A 16,228-nucleotide genomic window follows, 5' to 3' on the forward strand; every position below is an offset into this window, starting at 1 on the left:
CACTGAATCATACAATCTTCACACAAAGAATGAAATTAACGCTGGGTTCCACCACGTTCTGGTGTCCTTCAGATCCCATTTAATTCGCACAGTGCAATAAAAAGGATCATTTTAGCACAGGAGGAGTTTCAGGTACTCCTAAGCATCTCTTTTAACCCATCATTATTTAAATTCATCCCCCCGCCTTTTTTTTTTACAGTATTTTCACAAACTGAGATGTATTTCACACAATATAAAATTTACCATTTTAAAGTGTACCCTTTTAGTGGTTTTTAGTAGATTCACTATTTCATGGAGCTATCATCATTACTTAAATTCCAGAACACTTGCATCATCTCAAAATAAACCCTATACCTATCGGGAATCTCCTTTCCCTCCTCCACCCAACCCCTGGTAACCAATAATCTACTTTCCGTCTTTATGGATTTACCTATTCTAGACATTCCATATAAATGGAATCTTATAATATATGGCCATCTGTATCTGACTTCTTTCACTTACCAATATGTTTTCTTTTTAATTGAAGTATACCGGACATATAATATTAGTTGCAGGTATCAGCATAATAGTAACAATAACAATATATATTATATAATATTACATTATAATATATAATAACTTTTCAAGGTTCATCAACGAACATGTAAAAGTAGCAGATAATGGCTTATTCCTTTTTAGAACTGAATAGCATTTCATTGTATGGACATTAATACATTTTGTCCATTCTTCAGCTAATGGATATCTGGGTTATTTCCCCTTTTGGGCTACTATGAATAATGTTCCTATCTGCTTTTCAGTGTCCTGTTCTTAACTGTGAGTAGATCACCCCAAATCATTACCTATCTGAAGAGTTAATGTAAAAGGTCTGTATACACTAAAATGAACAGGCAAAAAGCAACAGGGGGAACAGGAACCACGCAAAGAGAACTTTTTAACGAACTTTAAAACTATCATTACCAAATTGCAGACAATAAAGAAATGCCATGCCCATGAAAAGAACAGGATCCTATAAAATAGAATCCTTAGAGACCAAGAGTCCCATGAAAATCAAAGTATGTTCAAAAAATTCAACAGGTGAGAAAGCCTCCAATAAAGTAGAAAAAGAAAAGTGAGATGGAAAGTAGAAAAAATGAGAAAATCAAAGACATTTTAAGACACGAAAGGTGTCAAAACCATCCACACATCCTTTTCTCAGGAAGCTGGAAGGCTGTACCTTCCTAAAATGATGGCATAACTAAGAAAGAGGACTAGGGGCACAAGAGAAAGAGAGCCTACACAGGAAAGAAGGAAACGCAAGGCCCGGGATGAGGGTGGGGAGTCCTTTGGGATAACCACCATAAACCAAGAATATGAAACTTACAGATTACTTCGTGTACCTGACCATTAGAGATTTAAACATCCAAGAGAGTCTGAATCTAATTTAGTTTTAAGTATACAGAAAGTTAAATGAGATAATAAACCCAGAAAAAACCAAGAGTTGAGAAGGAAAGGAAAAGTAGTTACGTCTGGCATAAACATATAGCATACTATATGACTTAGCTGTAGAAAAGGATACCTTTTATAAAATCAAAACAACAACAAACACTGACCTAAAAATCATAAAACAGCTCTGTAATGAGGATGAGGGGCAGGAAAGATGAGTGCAAACGCAGGGTTGGAAGAAAGGATACTTCCTATAGCAACAGAAAATGCCTAAAACTGAAAAATTAAGATGTCACACGAGTGATACGTTTTAGAAATATGGAAGTAGAAAGTAGACATCAAAAGGATCCACTGAGAATAAAAAATGGTTACTGAGGGGATGAGGGATACGTGCCATTTTTTACAAAAGTATTTGACTATTTCAAACTTTGTATATGTAAAGAGTGCCTGGGTGGCTCAGTCAGTTAAGTGTCTGCTTTCAGCTCAGGTCATGATCTCGGGGTCTGGGGACCAAGCCCAATGTCAGGCTTCCTGCTCAGTGGGAAACCTGCTTCCCCCTCTCCCTCAACCACCCCTTCTACCAGCTTGTGCTCTCTCTCAAATAATACAAAATAAAACATAAAAAATAAACTCTTGTGTATCTATAAATGGAACTTGTGCCTATTCTGTTTTGAAAAGGCTAGAGCTACAAAAACGTCCTGAAGGGAAGAAATCTTATCAAGGAATATAGGATTAGCTCTTAATTTAGGGAAGAGTAAATAAAAAATACATCTGTCCTAAATTTCAGGGCTGTGAATGGCTTCTCAGAGAATTTCCAGGAAGAATAAAGATTAAAAAAAAAATTAGCTTCAAAATGAATAAAATTTATTTTCCTAAGCACATTTAACTACATATACTGTTCACTAAGCTAAGAATATTTCTATGGGAAGAAAATAATTCTCCTAATACCACATCAGTATTTCACTTTGTTATTATGGAGATATTAAAGATCCTCTGTCAGTTAGTTGTTTCTAATGCTTTTGAAATACATTAAACTAAATCTTAAAACAATGGCTAAAATTGAGGGCATAAATTGATATAAAGTATATTTTAAGGATGCTCTGATTCAAGTTTTATAACAAATATTCACAATTTACTTGATGATCTTACGTAGCACACTTGCCCCTTCATGTGATACATTTCCTTTTCCTTCAACATGCTGAGCGGGATCCCCCCCTTAGTATCTGCCCTCAGCTTGCCTGGAATATACTTCCCATGCTGGATTCCTTCTGGTACCAGTGTAAACACTTATTTCTTATTGAACCTTTCTGTCAGAAATGGCCTATGCCCTTTGTGCTAGATACACTAGGGCCCTTCTCCTAATCTGAAATGATCACATTCAGAAGGCAGAGGCCTGTAATAAAACTTGACACGTATGGGCCACCCAAATACCTTGCAGGTGAATGAGTACACAAATATTTACCTCAGTGTTCTTGCTTATGATTTTAAGAAATTCAGGTTGTTACACACTCATTTTTTTTTTAAAGTAACTTGAAAAAGTAAAAATGTAACTTCTCACCCCAACCTGCTTTGTTTTCAAAATGCAGTTGGATGCTTACACTTGAAAGAATCATTCACTGTTTTTCTGAGATTAAAATTTAACTGGGAATCTTGTATTTTACTTGGCAATCCTCACCAGGGGGAGTAAGGAAGACAGAAGAACCAGAATACGCATTGAGACAGGGGAGGCAATTAAAGGGAGAGAGCAATTGCTAGGATGAGTGAGAAACTGGGAAGACAGATATATAAAAAGGAATTTAGGATTTACTGCTTTGTGTTGTTCAATGTAATTTACCCCATGCCACCTCCTCAAGAAAACTTCAGTAAAGGTTTGTTATTACTTAAAAATAAATGTAGAAGGGAAACCACCTCCTTTGAGAAGTCTTCCCTTACCTCTGTATCAAAAAACACTCCTGTGCTACCTCTGGACTTGGTTCATTAGCACTCTGAATTGTGTCTGGAGGCCCCAGAAGGGCAGAGGTTAAGAAAGTATTCCTCTGTATCACCAGCAACTAGAACAGCATCTGGCATAAATGTTCGTTCAACATATCTCAAAGCTCCATCTAAATCAAAACTAGGTCAGTTATTTTAACTGTACTCTAATCACTACCAAAATAAAAAAAGAAGCAACTTCAAAGTCTTGGCAAGTATACAGTAAAAATATACTTACTGTTTCAAAAGTATTCAGTATCATCAAAGGGAAAAAAACATTAAAATAATCGCCACAATCTTGAAATCTGATAGGCACAGGTCTTGAGATGGACTGACAAAGGCTTGCTGGGGGCCCGCACTGATCAAAGTTCACAAACATTTCATATTTCCATTTTAAAACCTCTTTGACAAAGGTGTCAGAGATGGACTGTGATGACAAGAGAATGTTGACTGGAGTGGAAGCTGAGAAGGATTTGCTTTCACCAAACGTTAGTTTGTAACCTTGCCTGTTGGAATTATTTGGAGTCTGAGGATGGAGAATATTGCACAAACTCTTCACTTCACCCACCGGCTTTGGAGACAACACAGAGGCTGGCTGTGGGACTTTCAAAACAGCCTGTGTCCCACTTGACTTATTTTTTAGAGCTGGTGGAAGTGCAGGGGTACTTTCCAAAGACTTGGAAAGATTAGCAATTCGTGAAGTACTACTTGAGCTAAAAATCTTAGCAGTGGAAGGTCTCGAAGGCTTAGATGCAGAAAGAGGCAAACCAGGTTTACGAAATACATCTTCATCGGCCGCTTTGGCTTCACAGTGTTTTGCGCAGTATTCACCCTGGTTTTTCGGTGTTTCAACACAATCTTTGTACTTACATTTTGTGCTACTCCAAGATTCCAACTGATGCCGACTTAGAGAATCTTCTTCCACCTGTGCTGTATCTTTGCCACGAATTACTTCAATGAGTTTCTCATTTCCGTTCTCCATCTGTGAACACAAATCCATATCTTCAGGATTGTGCTGTGTCAGAAATATATTCTCATCTTCTGTATCACTGTTCGAGTCCAGCTCTCCGTCTTTCAAAGTTGCCAACTCTAAACGATGTACTGTTGGGTCACTTCCACCTAAGGGGTCGGCTGAAGCAGAGACATTTATTTCATTTGTTGGTATTCTTCCATTTAACACAACAGAAGCACAGGGGCTCAAGAGGCAAGTATCATCTGTCACTTGAGAGACATATTTTGTTTTCATGGGTTCTGGTTCTGAAGACACACGTTTTATTGATTGTTTCCCAGTGGTGTTAGCAACCGCCTCAGTTCCTCCTTTATAACTGTAATCTGAACCATCTGATTCTGGGACAAGTATGTCAGAATTCTGTGCTGCACACGGCCCTGCTCTTGTAGTATCTTTACTTTCATAATCCGAAAGTCCTTGTCTATTTTTTTGTGATTTGGATCTCATCTGCCTTCGCAACTGAAGATCTTGACTTGTCAGCAGTTTCTTATTATTTTTGACAGAGAGAGTCTGAGGGGAAATTAACTTAGTCTTTTTTCTAGTATCAACCACTCCAACACTTGTGCCATGGCGGCGTAACTTAACTAAATAATCTAGAGATCGCTGAGACAACTCAAATGCCCTACGAGGAGCCTTCTTTAGACCAAGTTTCTCAACCTTTGAAGTTGGTTCAGGGCACTGGCGCAATTTCTTTGGTGGAACTATAGCAGGAGTTGTCCTACAACTTATGTAATTTGAACTTTTATTCTGCCCTTTCTTGGTATCTGAATGCGCTTTCTTAGGAGTTTTAGAAAGTGGGACTCTCCTAATGGGTCTGGAATAAGTACGAAGTTTTGGAGAAGACTTCTTTAGTGCAACCGTAGTGTCTTTGTCTCTCTGAACACTTGAACTGGGACTTGTCCTTAGGTCCATACTTTTAAAATCATTTTTAGTCAGACTCCTCTCATTAAGAATATCAGGCTGGTCCTCATTTCTATCAGAAGGTGAAGGTCTTGGACGATCTTCAGCCATAGGTTTTTCAAATCGTTTTCGCTTACGTTTTTTTACTTCAATTTCACGAATTTCCCCAACAGAAATACTGCTCTGCGGTTCTGTGTGTTTTTCAATGCCTTCTGCTACTTTCTTAATAACCTCTTCAGATACATAATCTGTCTCATAACCCCAATCATTTGTGATATCAGCTATGTCAGCTGAAAAAGAATTTTTCTCATTCTCTTGAACTGAATTCTTGTCTGGTTCCTGATCTTGCCAAACAGAAAACACTTCACATGGACTTTCAAACTCAAAAAACTGAGAATCCGATTCCTCAAACTGCAAGAGGGACTTTGTCTCCTCTTCCTTTATTAGCTTCTTTTCCACATTCGCACTAGCTATTGAAGTATGCTGCTCCGGACATTCATTCTTGATGCCTATTTTATCTTGCTTAATAGGTCTCTCAAAACCCAGAATTTCATCATCATCGTCATCATCATCAGAATCTGAAATAATAATAATCTGGCCCCGGCAGGCTTCCCCAGTATTATTCTGGTCAGCCAGGAAACACCTTCTGTCATCCTTCACTCTTCTTTGTAGCTGGCATGAGCTTTTTTGAGTTGAATCTGATGGGAACTTAATAACACTGGCCTGAGCTAGTAAAGATAACTTGTGGAGGTCTCTGTCTACCTGAGAATCTGTTAAGGTGTCAGACTGAGGACTTAGGCCAAGAGCCTGTTCTCTCAAGTGAGAAGACAACGGACTACTGTTCTTGCTACTTTCCTTATCTCTTGATTCAAAAACAGTCACAGGATCTTTGAAGGGAGAAGTTTTCTTCACAAAAGTGTTGGTCACTTCCGTAAATGAGACCAAATCTTTATCATCAATGTGACATTCCTGCATTTGATAGCTGTTTTCATGAGAAGAGAAAACATCTAACTCTTCACTCTTCAGTGGCTTCTTTTTCAGCAGTAAACTGTTTTGAGATTTTTGTTCCCCATTTTTATCATCCAGAATGCCATTAGGATCTAAAGAGAGATTGTGCATGAAGCCGTCCCCTTTCTGACCTCCTGAATCTTTCCTTGAATAGAAACGGTCAATGTTAGACACAGCCAGGTTTTCCTCTAAATTGCCAGTATTACTGACCAAAGTACCTTTCCTGTGTTGCTTCTTTATTACATGTGATAACTTAGCACAGATTTCATCTTTACGTGCCTTAGTTTTTGATTTTGAGGTTTTGCCAAGAGCATCATCCTTGAAAGAGAAATTCTCAGTTGATGTGGATGCCTTCTCCAGAGATTCAGTGCTAGAGCTGGTTAACAAACGTGTTGACATGATTATTCCTCTGTCACATCCCCTTTCTGGATCATTCCTTGAAGTACAATTCTCTTTCACAGACTTCTGCTTCCCTGTACTTCTTTTAACTTGATCTTGACCTTTTTCAGTGAAAAGGTTTTTACTACTCTTCTTTATGCATGACTCGGCTGGGACATGATCTTCTAGTTTCCAGTCTTTTATAAAATTTTGCTCATTATCCTCTTCTATAGTGTTACTTGCTTTGATCAATATATTCTCTTGCATCTGATAGGTCTCCGCTTTCATTGGTTCTTTAGGAAATGTTGGGCTGGAGCTTTCTAGACAGGGCAGGTCTTTATTAGACTTCCTATCTATTTGTTCATTTTCTTCTTTACTGTAAGATGCAGGAGAGCTTTTACATGCAGGACTCAGATCCACAAAAGTGTTATATTGAGGTACTTTGACTTTTATGTTTTTAATAATTTGCTTTAAACAAGTTTGTAATTCATGGGTTTCCTGAGTAGTCAACTGCCAACCTAGCGATAAATTTCCACGCAGAAATAAGTTGAGCTTATCCCAGAATCGCTTACATAGAGTTTGCTGCCCAAGCTGATAACCTTCTTTAAGGAGACTTCTAATCAGCTGGACACAAGCCAGCTGTACAGAATTCGATGGCATTGAATGCAATGACAGAGATGATATCATTGCTGTTCCTTTGGAGCAATTTCCAGATGACTTCTCAGAACTCCGTGCAAATGCAGTGGTAGGAAGCTTGGCACATTTTACAACGGCTTCTACCCATTGCTGGGAACTAACCCACAGCAGATGCAGACATTTTTTATGTCTATGCAGCTCAATCACAGACACCAAAATTAGAAGAAAAAATTCAGTAACTTTGTCACACACAGCGTCTGTTTGGTTGAGGACATCTTTGACTTCGGAGTGCAGATGATGAATGACCTCCACTATATACGCCACACCCAAATCCTTAAGGTCCATGAGGGACTGAACAAAAGGGATGAACCACAGAAAAGTGCTGTTATGAACACGCATGTCTTGACCAATATCGGACTGAAGCACACTGGCTAATGTTTCCATCTCTTCATACATGTTAGGACAATAATCTGGGCAAATGGCTGATCTCCACCCCGAATCCTAAAATGAAAGAAATACAGACGTTAGACAAGCAAACAGAATTCATGACAGATTTAATACACAGCTATAAACAAGAATATATATCGCCTAGTTTTCCCACTTTGGTTCACATATATACACATGCCCCCCCCAAAATGGAAAACACAGTTCCATGTTGAGGTCAAGGGTTCATGAGTACCCCTCCATGCACTCTGGTCTTCTCTCCATTAGCAGGTTTTGATTCCAGTCACGTCACTTACCTCCCTCATCCTGTAACCCTTCCACCCTTCCTAACTGCCCTTCATTTTTCAAAGTATCACCCTGTAGTGAGAGTCCATTTTCCCCATGTACATCTGTTCAGTCAGAAACCCCTTACGCAGCAGTGGATTCCGGACAGCTATGTATCGTAAGATCAGTAATTCAACTAATTATGTACAACATCGCCTACACAATACAAAGGTAATAATACGGGATCATGTGAATTATCAAAATGCTTTGTACCTTTTTGGTCTTTTCGGGATTATAATTGTATACAATCTGGCTGCAAGTCACCATATCACCCGAATATGACTCCGGTTCTAACTTGGTCCTTTAAGAGTAAGAATATATAGAAATTACTGAAATGAAGAAAAACAAAAAGGAGAAAACCCTATTGCAAGTCAGTTACAACAGACTTCCTCGTTGAGATTATATGACTGAACAAACCTCACGGAGCTGTTCCGTATATTCTGGATCTCCTTATTGTAGCTCACATTGTTGATAATGGTCTGAAATGCCTCAATAGGATCGATACGCTGACCCCAAACCTTGGATCCGAGGCGATCCAGAATCACCATGAAACAGTGTAACGCTGGCCAGAAAGGATCCACACTATCATCTGAAACGCAACAGAGTGATTGCTGGATTACAAAACCGTCAGAAAAAGATGAGGACGAAGCATTCTCTATCCGGGCAGCAACAAAACTGAGAGCAAAGCAGCAAATTTAAAACGAAGTGCTGCTAACCACAGGGTTTCAGAAGCCTGGTAAACTTTCAAGTTCATTGCGCATTATTTTCAAGCTATATATACACCGCTAAGAAATTTTTAAATGGGAACAAACTGAGATAGTCGAGGTAGACTCCCCTCTCCCACCCCGTCTGCATACCGGAAGCAATTCTTCCAACCGAACAAAGCGCCTGATACAAGAAATCCTGGTTTAGTGTGATGGGAATTGTGTGTGCCATCGGACTGCAGTTAAGGACTGAATCCCTTAGCTAATATTAGGCTAAGCAGATACACACCCCTTCATTCATCCATATCTCAATGTGGCTTTGTTACCTACTTTTCATCCAAATGGCAGGAATTCCCATTACTGAGAAGCTCTTGCCTCCAGTCCTCTCCCTCTTCTCTACCAGATACACAGTGGCAAAAGACCGCCCCACTCAAAGGCCTTCAACTGCTCCTTAATGTCTTCCAAGAAGTCAAAGCCCTCTGTCATGCCCTTACTTTTAAGATCCTACTCTACTGTTTCTTTCAGCTTCATTTTTCACACTTCCATAATCATACCTTATCTACAGCAAAAACTGCTGGCTTTTTCCCAAGAACCAGAATGCCTTCACTATTAGCACCACCCATCAGAATCGTCCTTCCTCAAGCCCCAGCTCAGATGCTCCTACTACACCAAATGTTCCCTGGTCCCTTACTCTTCTCTAGCATTCTTCTGACACAGGTGCTCCCTCTCTATCTCACTGATAGCTTATCTGGTCACCTAGAACTTCCTGCTTTATTTCCCTCAGGACTCTTAAACTCTACTTGCTTCCTTTCCTGCAGATGACACAATGTCTCATGTCCAGTAAGCTCTCAAGTAAGGAACAAAGTCATCAGTTGAAGACCATTATGAAAGGCTTCTTAAAGAGAGGACTCCCATTCTGAAGGTGGTTAGGGGAGCCGGATTAACAGAGAAGACAGAATTGTATGGGAAAGGCACAAAGGAATGAACTACAAATGTAGTAAATACTGGTATATGAATTAGTAGTAACTTTAAGAATAATGTAGCAAGAAAAGGTATGTGATCACAAAAGTAACACGGGGGAAAGGGGCACTGGGTGTCAGGTGGTGGAAGCCATGGTCGAGGGAGCTCCAGGATGAGCAGCAGGAGTACCATGAGATGCGCCAGCCCCCAAAGGCAGGGCGGAGGACACAGCTTCTTACCACAGCTGCTCAGACGCACTACTGGAAGCTCAGCAGATGTGGGCGCCCCAGCCAGCAGCAGAGAGGGGTGCAGGGGAGCCACAGAGACGCCCCTTCTGGTGCCCCCAAGGAACAAGCCGACCCCTTCCAGGCTCCAGGAACACCACAAAGCAATATGAAACCTGTTCATAAGAGGAGTCAGGGTGCTCGTTTCGGCAGCACACATATAGTAAGAGGAGTCAGGAATGCGTTTCACCTGCTCAACTAACCACACACCCTCCAATGATGCCTCTGAATGGTCCCGAGCGCTTGTGGCCAGGCAGAGTCAGGCAGGAGCCAGAGTCAGCCTGGGAGTGACGGAACTGAGGCCATCACTGGTCTGACGGTGCACCAGGGACAGTATGCTGTATAAGGTGGCTGTGCTACCTGCTACCTTCTCCCCACCTGGTCTTCCATCTGTGGTGAACATGAGCTCCTTCCCCACCCCCCCAAAGAGTAACATTTACATATCTCTTTTAGAATCTTGTACAAATGAGTTTATATCCACACGGGAATTGCCTAAAGAGAAGTGAATGTGGGGGGAAAACGATATTCATTATACTTTCATAGGATCTGACACGCTTGATATTTACTACTTCATCAAGATTAGAAACAGTCAGGGACACCTGGGTGGCTCAGTGGGTTAAAGCCTCTGCCTTTGGCTCAGGTCATGATCCCAGGGTTCTAGGATCGAGCCCTGCATCGGGCTCTCTGCTCAGCAGGGAGCCTGCTTCCTCATCTCTCTCTCTGCCTGCCTCTCTGCCTACTTGCGATCTCTATCTAATAAATAAATAAAATCTTAAAAAAAAAAAAAGATTAGAAACATTCAGTACAGATCTTTCCTCATCAGCTTGGCACAACCATGAGCACAAGAAAGTGAGGGTATAATAATAAATATTACTACAAATTTTACACTCTGTTTTCTAGACTATCTGAACAGCACTGTCCAAGAGTGCTTTCTGTGCTGATGGAAATGTCCCTGACCCACACTGGGCAATACACTAGAATATAGTAGCTACCGGGTATATGCGGCTACTGAGCACTGGAAACACACCTTGTGGGACTGCAAAACTGAATTCTTTATTTAACTGTAATTAGTTTAAGTGGAACCCTAGAGAACCAAAGTGAAAGGAAGAACCAGGAAAAAGGAAGACCCTGAGACAGGGAAGGCTTTCTCCACAATTTTAACTACCACGTCATTAGAAATGTTATCTGCTAGGGGCGCCTGGGTGGCCCAGTGGGTTGAGCCTCTGCCTTTGGCTTGGGTCATGATCTCAGGGTTCTGAGACTGAGCCCTGCATCAGGTTCTCTGCTCGGTGGGGAGCCTGCTTCTCCCTCTCTCTCTGCCTGCCTCTCTATTTGTGATCTCTGTCAAATAAATAAAATCTTTTTTTTAATAAATAAAATCTTAAAAAAATATATACATATATATAGATGTGTGTGTGTGTATATACATAGATATATATGAGGTTTAATATATGTATCAATATATATATCTAGATATATATACACACACACACACACACACATATATGTATATATCTGTATATATATCTGCATATATATATCTGCTAGTCTTGATTCTACCACTAACTGGGCATTTCAACGTGAAATAGTAAGTTAACTTTCGTGGGCTTCAGTCTCCAATTTTATGAAGGTTAAGGTACTGAAATTTAAACTCTAAAGGCCCCTTCCAATTGAACAATCTGAATCTATGAGTTAAGCAGACAAATGTTCACTCTTCTGTCCACACCACACACCCAAATTCTTGCAACGACACTAACATTGTACATCACAGTATTCAAAAGCATTTCGCAAATAAAGGTTATTACCATCTGATTGCCTCTCCATGGTGTGAAGTATTGACTGCATGAAATCATTCTGTTTGTCTGAGCCCAGCAACAGTGAGTCCATGGCCTGCTCCTCCAGAATGGTCAGCAACATGCATATACCTGTAAGATCATTGGCAGTTTTCTTGACTTGATTAAAAAACACAGCGCTCATGCCTTCTCTGGCTCAGTTGGCAAAAGAGTAACAAGGTGGTAAAATGAAGCAAACCAGTATCCAGTTCCTCAAACACTTAAGTCTGAGATAGTCATACCCAACTGCTCCCAAGTAACAGAACTTTAGACTGACTTGAAAGTAAAAGGAGGAAATGGTACAAACTTGGTTAAAAAACAATTTCTAAGATGACTACCACACAATTTTTATTTCCTCAAATCTAAGGTGCCTTCAATTTTAAGATCACCATATCCTGAGTACTCATCCTACCAAATATGACGTATGACTGTAAGACTCAGAGTAAGTAAGTAGGGTAGAACTATTCTGGGTCAGTGTAAAACCGAAAACCAAAGCTATTATCCCTTTCAACAAGGAAATATTTTACAGATGGGAAAATCCCTTTTAAAATATATCAAACCTCATTAAAATCAACTGCTATACTAATGTTTTGTTATACACAGTATTGCTTTAAATAAGAGATTTGCCGTACTTGAACATCTACCTCTTACAAAGATGGTTTCTAGGATAAATAGTGTTTAAGAACAGGATGTGTAATGACTCAGTTAATTTTAACAACAGAACAAAAATTGGGAGCCATGAAATCCTTGATCAGATCGCAAGAAATCACTTCCTTTGCATGATACTCATTAAGAATTATAGAAAAACAGCGTTATATTTGTGTAAAACAATACTTACCTAACCAATAGTTTTTGTAGTTGGTGGTATCATACATGTGTGAGGGCAGAAGAATCAGTTTACCCTTCTCGAGGATAGAAGAAGTATAAATGTCTGGACTTTCCAAAAGCCCCAACTCAATGACTTTAAAAAGGCAAGTCAAAACCTCCTGCAAGTCATAATAATCATCTCTGTCCACTTTTCCCAAATTTCTTGCGGTCAGGATAGCCCAACGCCGAACCTAAGGGCATAACATGTTCACTACTTCATTCAACAGATAATTGTCTACATGCAGCAAGAACCTAATTAAGAAAATAGGATTCTCTATAGATTTTTAAAGACCTGAGATATTAATATATGCAATGGTTGGACCTTATTTTATCCTGATTTGAACAAACTAACCCTAAAAAAGCATTTCTGAGATAATCATTTTGATTAATTTAAACAACGATCAGAAATATAGAAGGGTGCCTGGGTGCTTCAGTCAGTTTTAAGAGATCAAGCCCCGTATCAGGCTCCCTGCAGGGAGCCCATTTCTCCATCGCCCTCTGCAGCTCCCCCTGCTTGTGCGCTCTCTCTCAAATAATAAAAATTTTTCATTAAAAAAAATACATATATTAAGGAATTATTTTAGGTGTTGTGATTTTTTAAAAAGTCCTCGTCTTTAAAGAGATACTGAAGTATTTTATGGATGAGATGCATTTCTGTGATCTCCAGTATCTAAGAAACAGAAATTATAAAGTGAAGAAACTGGACAACACCGTGACTAGATGATCAAAACTATCATAACCACGAAGGGCAAATGTTATGGCTTGCATCTGTACAGGACACTTTGAGAAGGACATCACGTCACTTTTATGGAGCACCCCAGCTGGGAATACACAGCCTGACTCGAACAATAAGCAAACAGCAGACAGACCCAAAATGAAGAGCATTCTATTTTTTTAAAAGGGACGGAGGCAGGGATGACAGCACACTTCAGAAATGTCATGAAAGACAAAGGCTGGGGGAACAGCAATCCAGATGAAGGGAGATTCAAGGAACGTACTAAGTGTAAGAGCTGATCCTGGTCCAGATACTGGGACACTTAACAATTCATGAATATGGCTTAAGGTGATACAGGTATCTCCTACTATTTTTATTCTTGAGATTTTTCTGAAAGTGGGACTTTCCAAACAGTTAAAAAACCAAACCAAACCTAGGGGCTCTGTGCATACCTATACACCCTGGTCACCACACACTAGTCAGACGACTGTGGACAAGTCTGACTCCGTTTCCTCATCTAAGAAACGTGGGCTGTAAGGTTTTAACGAGTTAACATCTGGAAACCATGCAACCCTGCACCCAAAACACAGCAGACCTGAACATTTATGGTCACAAAGAGCCTTTATCCGAGAAGGCAGTGTGTCATGTAACACTAGGGACTGTCCGAACGATGCGAAAAGGCACAAGCCGACTTTGCACAGAGACTGCAGGCGGTAAAGGACCCCCGCTGTTTGAAAGGTCTTGTTTGGCCTTCTCTCTTGGGCACCTTTCTAGACAGACAGCTACCACTCTTCAGCACAAGGAAGATACCGTCCCACTGTTCTGGTTTTATTCCTGTCTCCAAGCAGCTAACTGCAGCTCTCCCGCAGGGAGTCTTTTCTCCGGCTCCTTTAAAACCTTTATCCGAGGCACCTGGGTGGCTCAGTGGGTTAAAGCCTCTGCCTTCGGCTCAGGTCATGATCCCAGAGTCCTGGGATCGAGTCCCGCATCGGGCTTTCCGCTCAGCAGGGAGCCTGCTTCCTCCTCCCTCTCTGCCTGCCTCTCTGCCTACTTGGGATCTCTGTCAAATGAATAAATAAAATCTTTTAAAAAAAATAAATAAAAATAAAACCTCTGTCTGTAGTGTCCTGTGGTATTATTACAGTGTGCGTTGGTGTGGCTTTTTCTTTCATTTTTCCACCTCAGAATCTGGAGAATGCTTCTGTGTTTTTCATGGACTCTAAGAAGCAACGCACCATCATCTCTTCGTTCTTATTCTTTCCTTCGCCAGCACAGGGCAAACGGAGATTACATCTTCCCACTATACCTGCCTCCAGCTTTCCCTCTCCATCCCCGTCTGTCTGCTTTCTAAGTAGCCTGCTTGTCTTCTAAATTCATTAACTCTTCAGCCACACCTAACTAGCCATTCGATCCATCTAAAATGTTTAATTTTGTGTGTTTCATTTCTACATATTTTAATCAAATCTTTAAAAACTATTCCCGGTCTTTGGACCGTGAGTTTTCAAGTCTCTTTTATTGAAGCACTTTATATTCTGTGTCTGATCATTCTAGTAAAGAGTTCTTTGGGTCCCCTTTCTTGTTTTTATTTCTACTCATACACAGTGGTTTTGCTGTTTTAAAATTTTGCCATCTTCAGTTGGGATGTGTCTGTGGGAATCTGGCAAGGACTCAGTTGATGATGTGTCCCTCTGGAAACATCTGCAATGGTTTCTGCAAGCGTTGAGCAAGCAGGCAAACAGGAACTTCTCTTATGAAGAGAGGGCTTTGGTTACAGTTTTCAGGGAAACCTTTTTTCCTCATCCAGATTTCAGAAACAGACGCACTTCTGTCACCTGTGGATTATTTTCTACTACCTTTTTGACTTGAGAGATGGCCCATCAAAAGTCTGTTTTATGGTAGAGCCTCTAACTCCCTATCCCAATGCCTTAATATACGTCTGTTAAACCCAAATTTCGTCTAAATTTGAACATTCCTTTGAACACCTTTTTTGGATGAGGGTTAGGGAGTAAGACCTCAGAATTAAGACTATAACCTTTCATTCACAACAAACTTTCATCTTTGGTCCATGCATAACCCATTTTTAATTTTTATTATTAATGCAACATGTATCCATAAACTCCTCATCCAACACAGAAACTAAGCTCCCTTCACTCTAACACGCATCTAACTATATGGGGCCCTCCACGCCCCCTATTCTTCCTGCGCCTTCCAACCTGAGGTCACCATCATCTCCAATACCACGTTCTTCATCCCCTTGCTTATTTTTTAATACAGTTATGGTACCTACCTGCAAACATCCGTTTTGTTTTTAACTTTTTAAAAAGGGTTTCTTCCGGAGCACCTGGGTGGCTCAGTGGGTTAAGCCTCTGCCTTCGGTTCAGGTCATGGTCCAGGGTCCTGGGATCTGGCCCCGCATCTGGCTCTCTGCTCAGCGGGGAGCCTGCTTCTCCTCCCCACACCCCACCTGCCTCTCTGCCTACTTGTGATCTCTGTCTGTCAAATAAACAAGTAAAATCTTTTTTAATAAATAAATAAATAAAAAGGGTTTCCTCCTATACATCATCTTTGGAAAGATGGAAAGTTATTCCACTTACAATGTTCTATTACCAGAATTCATCCATTTTGTTTTAGTCGACTGAATTGCTGCGTGATATTCCTATGTGAAGACCCTTCACAATTTATTCACCGAAGGTTGCTTGCAGGTTTTGGTGAACTCTGAGGAGTGTGCTATGGAATTTCTTCCGCGTGCCGCCTGTTAGAAATGTTCAAGAGTC

General features: G+C 40.4%; 1 protein-coding gene across 3 annotated transcripts in view; it reads right to left on the reverse strand.

The window, feature by feature from the left end:
* LOC111146140 (senataxin) overlaps positions 1 to 16,228 on the reverse strand; it is an 82,254-nt gene that overhangs the window by 53,525 nt on the left and 12,501 nt on the right. For all 3 annotated transcript variants that reach the window (XM_022501554.1, XM_022501552.1, XM_022501553.1), the window contains 5 exons: positions 12,711 to 12,930; positions 11,846 to 11,965; positions 8,510 to 8,681; positions 8,306 to 8,393; positions 3,632 to 7,825 (listed from right to left, as the gene is read on the reverse strand). In XM_022501554.1, the coding sequence (XP_022357262.1) occupies positions 3,632 to 7,825; positions 8,306 to 8,393; positions 8,510 to 8,681; positions 11,846 to 11,965; positions 12,711 to 12,930 (4,794 nt within the window). The remainder of the gene's footprint in view (positions 1 to 3,631; positions 7,826 to 8,305; positions 8,394 to 8,509; positions 8,682 to 11,845; positions 11,966 to 12,710; positions 12,931 to 16,228) is intronic.

The sequence above is a fragment of the Enhydra lutris genome, unplaced genomic scaffold (assembly GCF_002288905.1).
Source record: "Enhydra lutris kenyoni isolate GAN:26980312 unplaced genomic scaffold, ASM228890v2 scaffoldscaffold13, whole genome shotgun sequence".
NCBI lineage: Eukaryota > Metazoa > Chordata > Mammalia > Carnivora > Mustelidae > Enhydra > Enhydra lutris.